We start from the raw sequence: 4201 nt of genomic DNA, 5'->3' as shown, positions 1-4201 counted from the left end.
CACAACAAAGCAAAAGAAAAATATCAATTTCTAATGAAAGAAAAACAATTTGTTTGGGTAGCCTTCAAGAAGCAAAGCAAAATTGAGGAGGGTAACTATAACTTCGATTATGTGTTTTGATTTGGTGTTGAAAGGTTTTATTGAAAATTATTTAACGTTTCTTGGTCATGATGAGTAGAGTGACTCTCTTAACAGAGGGCTTTTTTTGAGTTATTATCTTTCATGCGAGATCATAATGAAGGCGTTCACAATGTTACTTTAGAAAATGTTCCTCAAAATAATCAAGTAATGTCCCCGAGGACTCAAAAACAAATTGTTAAATGGTTTTGAACAAACATAATTTGAGTATTCACAAAGAAATTTGTAATGATGTGTTTGTTTTATTGGTTGATGAATCTTGTGATAAAGCGAAAAATGAACGAATAGCCAAGATGAGTAGGACTCTAGTAACTAATTTTGTTTTCTTATTATGAATTTTAATTGAATATTATTCGCTTTAATGTCTAATTTCTTTATTAACACGTAAGAGGATAAGGTTACAACGGGCAAGCAATATACGAGGTGCATTCAACAGTATAAAAGCTTTGTTATTACAAGATAATGATTCAACGCATTATGTTCATTGTTTTGCACACCAACTTCAATTAGTTAATGTGGATGTAGCAAAGAAGCATGATGGTGTTGAAGACTTCTTTGAGCAAATTTTTTTGGTGGTTAATGTGGTAGGTGGTTCATGTAAAATACCATGCATGTTATAGGAGAGTCAAAGAGAAAAGGTGCAAAAGGCAATTGGAAATGGTGAACTTGAAACCGAAGAGAGTTAAATCAAGAGAGTTCTTTTATTGGAGAGGGAGATACGAAATGGGGTTCACATTACAAAACAATTACAAGTTTAATGAACTTATTTGTAGAGGTTATTCTTGTTCTTGCTTATGTCGAAGAGGACGGATCCACTTTAAGTAACGGAAATCAAACATTTGGTATCTTAAGTTATTTCAAGACACTAGATTTCGTGTTTTACTTACATTTGATGTATGAAGGTTTACACATCACAAACGTATTGTCAAAGCATCTTCAAAAAAGGATCAAGACACTTTAGAAGAGTCTTCTTTTGTTAGAGGGACAATGGATGCATTAAAGTCTTTAAGAGACACGAGGTTTGATAAAGTTTTATCCAAAGTATTCTCTTTTTGTCAATAACATAATATTAATATTGTGGATATGAATGAAAATTATGTCACTCCGAGAGGTTGTAGGACCAAAGTTACTAATCAATTTCATTTCGAAGTTGAATTTTCAATAAGGTTGTGGATATGTAAATTATAGAATTCGGGAATCGATTTAGTGAACTTCACACCAATTACTAGAATACATGGAGACTTTAAGTCCCTGTGATTCATTTGCTAGATTTGACAAAATAAAGTTGTTGAAGTTGAATGAGTTGTACAAAAAAGATTTTGATGATTTGGAGACGATGCAACTAGATGGTGAAGTTGAGATATATTATCACTTTTTGCGTAAAGACGACTGATTCACTAGTTTGAAGGGAATTTCTGACCCTTCTCGTACGAAGGTGGAAACGATGAAACATCGTTATTATCCTATGGTTTATAGGTTTGTTAAAGTTGGTTTTAGTTTCTCAATTGCAACAGTCAAAAGATGTTTTTCCACGATGAAGTTTTTGAAGGCGGATTTGCGTAGCAAAATAAGTAATGATTTTTTGAACGATGTCATGATTTGCTAGTTGAAAAAAAAAACGCTTATGAAAATATAGATCGGATATGTAATTGTTCGGTCTCAAAAAATATGTATATCTAGATGTCAAATTTAAAATTTAAGATCTCATGAATTGGTTCCATCTTTAATTTTACTTAGTATCCGGTTATTGCTTATTGGTATAATATGAACGAAATATTAAGTTGGTTATCATTCCAGAAATTAATTTGACATTAATGACTAAATTTTAAACAAATGAAATAATTTGTTTTCTATCCTTGATATTAACTATTGCGCTCTTATAGTGTCTTTTTGCTAATAATAAAGTGCTTGCCTTTGAATAAAGGGGAATAAATGAATATTTTGACAAACGTTATCCACAATTTTACTTTCTTGGACACATTTTATTTTACCAATTTGACGCATGAAATCCATTGAAGGTTTGAATCAATTATGTTCATTGTACATTGTCCTTGCTCTTTGGAATAATGTTTCAAGTCCGCTCTTTCCATGTGACTTTTTGCCAAAACATATAATTTGATCCACCTATTTTTACCTTTTTACAACAATTCATTTCATATTAAATTGATCAACTTTATTACTTATTTTTCACAATTAACAATTTCCATAAGAAACACAACTTTTTTTTCTTGAATGTGTATCAAAAGTTAAGTACACAAATATTAGCACTTAATGATGGCCTTTCCGGCGACCACCTTTCTTTCCATGCTTCTTTTTCCCACCACCACCACCACCCTTCTTCTTATTACCACCACCATCACCCAACCCAAGGCTGCCAGTCCCACGGCTGCCGGAAAAACCACGGTCCCTAGACGGTGCACCGGTTTTCAACAAATCTTTGACATCAAGGATTCCATTCCTGAATCGGCCAGCAGTTGACATCAATACTCTATCCTCCGGCTTACGTGATTCCGATTCCCGTTTGCTTCGGCTTCCGCGTTTCCCTCCAACTTGTCCAAGTATCATATTCTATATATAAAAAAAACAGTTCCAACTCCCAATTTTAGTTATATGACATAGAAATTGGGAACAAGAAACACGTGGGAATTGGATGAGAATTAAAAACCTGTTGTAACATCTTTTGATCCCTTTCTTTCTGTTTTTTCATTTGTACACGAGCTACACTTAGAGGCAATCTCTGCTTCTTGGGAGGCTGCAACAATTGTAACATTTTAAAAGAAATGAAACAAATGAATAAATAATATCAATTGTTGCAAAAATATAATAAATACATGTATGAATCTCACCTTTCCACCAAGGGAAACTACTTTCTTGTTTTCCAAAGCCTTCTTTTCTTTCCATGTCATATGGGAGGGTACTGGATGTATAATATATGCAAATAAATTACAGACTGAGTAATTGTGTTACATTATTTTCAATTGAATGAATTCAAGTTACAAGAAGAAATTATTACCAATATCTTCAATATCTTTCAATATTGAATTTATGTCCATCCTCTGAGACTTCATATCCATGAATGTAGAAGTTGCTTCCTCTTTGTTTCCTCGCTTCATCATCTTCCTCTTATCCATTCTTGTTGAGTTCAATCTGTATGACTATAAAAAAAAAAGGCACAATCATGTTTTTGTCACCAAAATTATACTTCAAAGGGTACAAAATCATATAGAATTTTTGTACTAAATTTGAAGCATTACAGAGCCAACATCACTTCAATATTTATCCAAAAGTAAATGATAATGAAACTTGGGATCAGAAAAACTCAATGAGAAATCACAACTAGGTCTTCAGATTATACAGACACACAGACACAAAATGTCACAGAAATTAAACATTTGTTTCTGAAAACTAAAAAGTCATCATCAACCTCCATTTCCTTGCTGAAAACTAAAAAGCCACAGAAATTAAACACAATATACAGACACACAGACACAAAGTTCAAAATTCGTTAGATTATACACGTTATACAGAGAAACAGTAAACAGTTATATTGTATTAAATCTTGCAGCACTACAATATGGAAATGTTATTGGGTAGCAAAGTAAATTAGAAAAGGAATTTTGCCTAACCATAGGAAATTTCTTTTGAAGTTTTGAAGGATCTGAGTTTTACCAAACTTGATCAGAACAATTTATGGTTATTGCTGTACTCAAATATGAAATGGTTTACTAAGTTAAAGAAATAAATTTTGCCTAATTTCAAGCAATTTCCTTTCAAGATAACGGGATCCCATATGATCTTATCATGACATATAAAGGGTGTCATTGTCTTTTTGCAGCTGCAAATATAGCTCCTCAATGGTTAGAACTTCTTCACATTACAGAACTTCTTCAAGAGGACATTAAGGTAACACTCATGCTCATGAAAACACATATTTTGTTAAGTTATATAAAATACACACAAATAATCTTCATTAATGTTTTTGCAGCATTAAGGAGGCTAAAGACATTATACAGACAAACAGTAATGAATCCCCGAGATTATACACATTATAAAGACAAATAGT

The 4201-nt window shown here is 32.3% G+C and overlaps 1 protein-coding gene across 1 annotated transcript in view; it reads right to left on the bottom strand.

Moving 5' to 3' along the window:
- Window positions 1-2289: 2289 nt before the first annotated feature.
- LOC111909174 (uncharacterized) overlaps window positions 2290-4201 on the bottom strand; it is a 2136-nt gene continuing 224 nt past the window's right edge. The window contains exons 2-5 of the mRNA XM_023904960.3: window positions 3152-3293; window positions 2985-3055; window positions 2804-2890; window positions 2290-2706 (exon numbers count right to left, since the gene is read on the bottom strand). Of these exons, the coding sequence (XP_023760728.1) occupies window positions 2407-2706; window positions 2804-2890; window positions 2985-3055; window positions 3152-3269 (576 nt within the window). The 5' untranslated portion in view covers window positions 3270-3293 and the 3' untranslated portion in view covers window positions 2290-2406. The remainder of the gene's footprint in view (window positions 2707-2803; window positions 2891-2984; window positions 3056-3151; window positions 3294-4201) is intronic.

The sequence above is a fragment of the Lactuca sativa genome, chromosome 8 (assembly GCF_002870075.4).
Source record: "Lactuca sativa cultivar Salinas chromosome 8, Lsat_Salinas_v11, whole genome shotgun sequence".
Taxonomy (NCBI): domain Eukaryota; kingdom Viridiplantae; phylum Streptophyta; class Magnoliopsida; order Asterales; family Asteraceae; genus Lactuca; species Lactuca sativa.
This window is presented reverse-complemented; position numbering and strand designations above follow the sequence as displayed.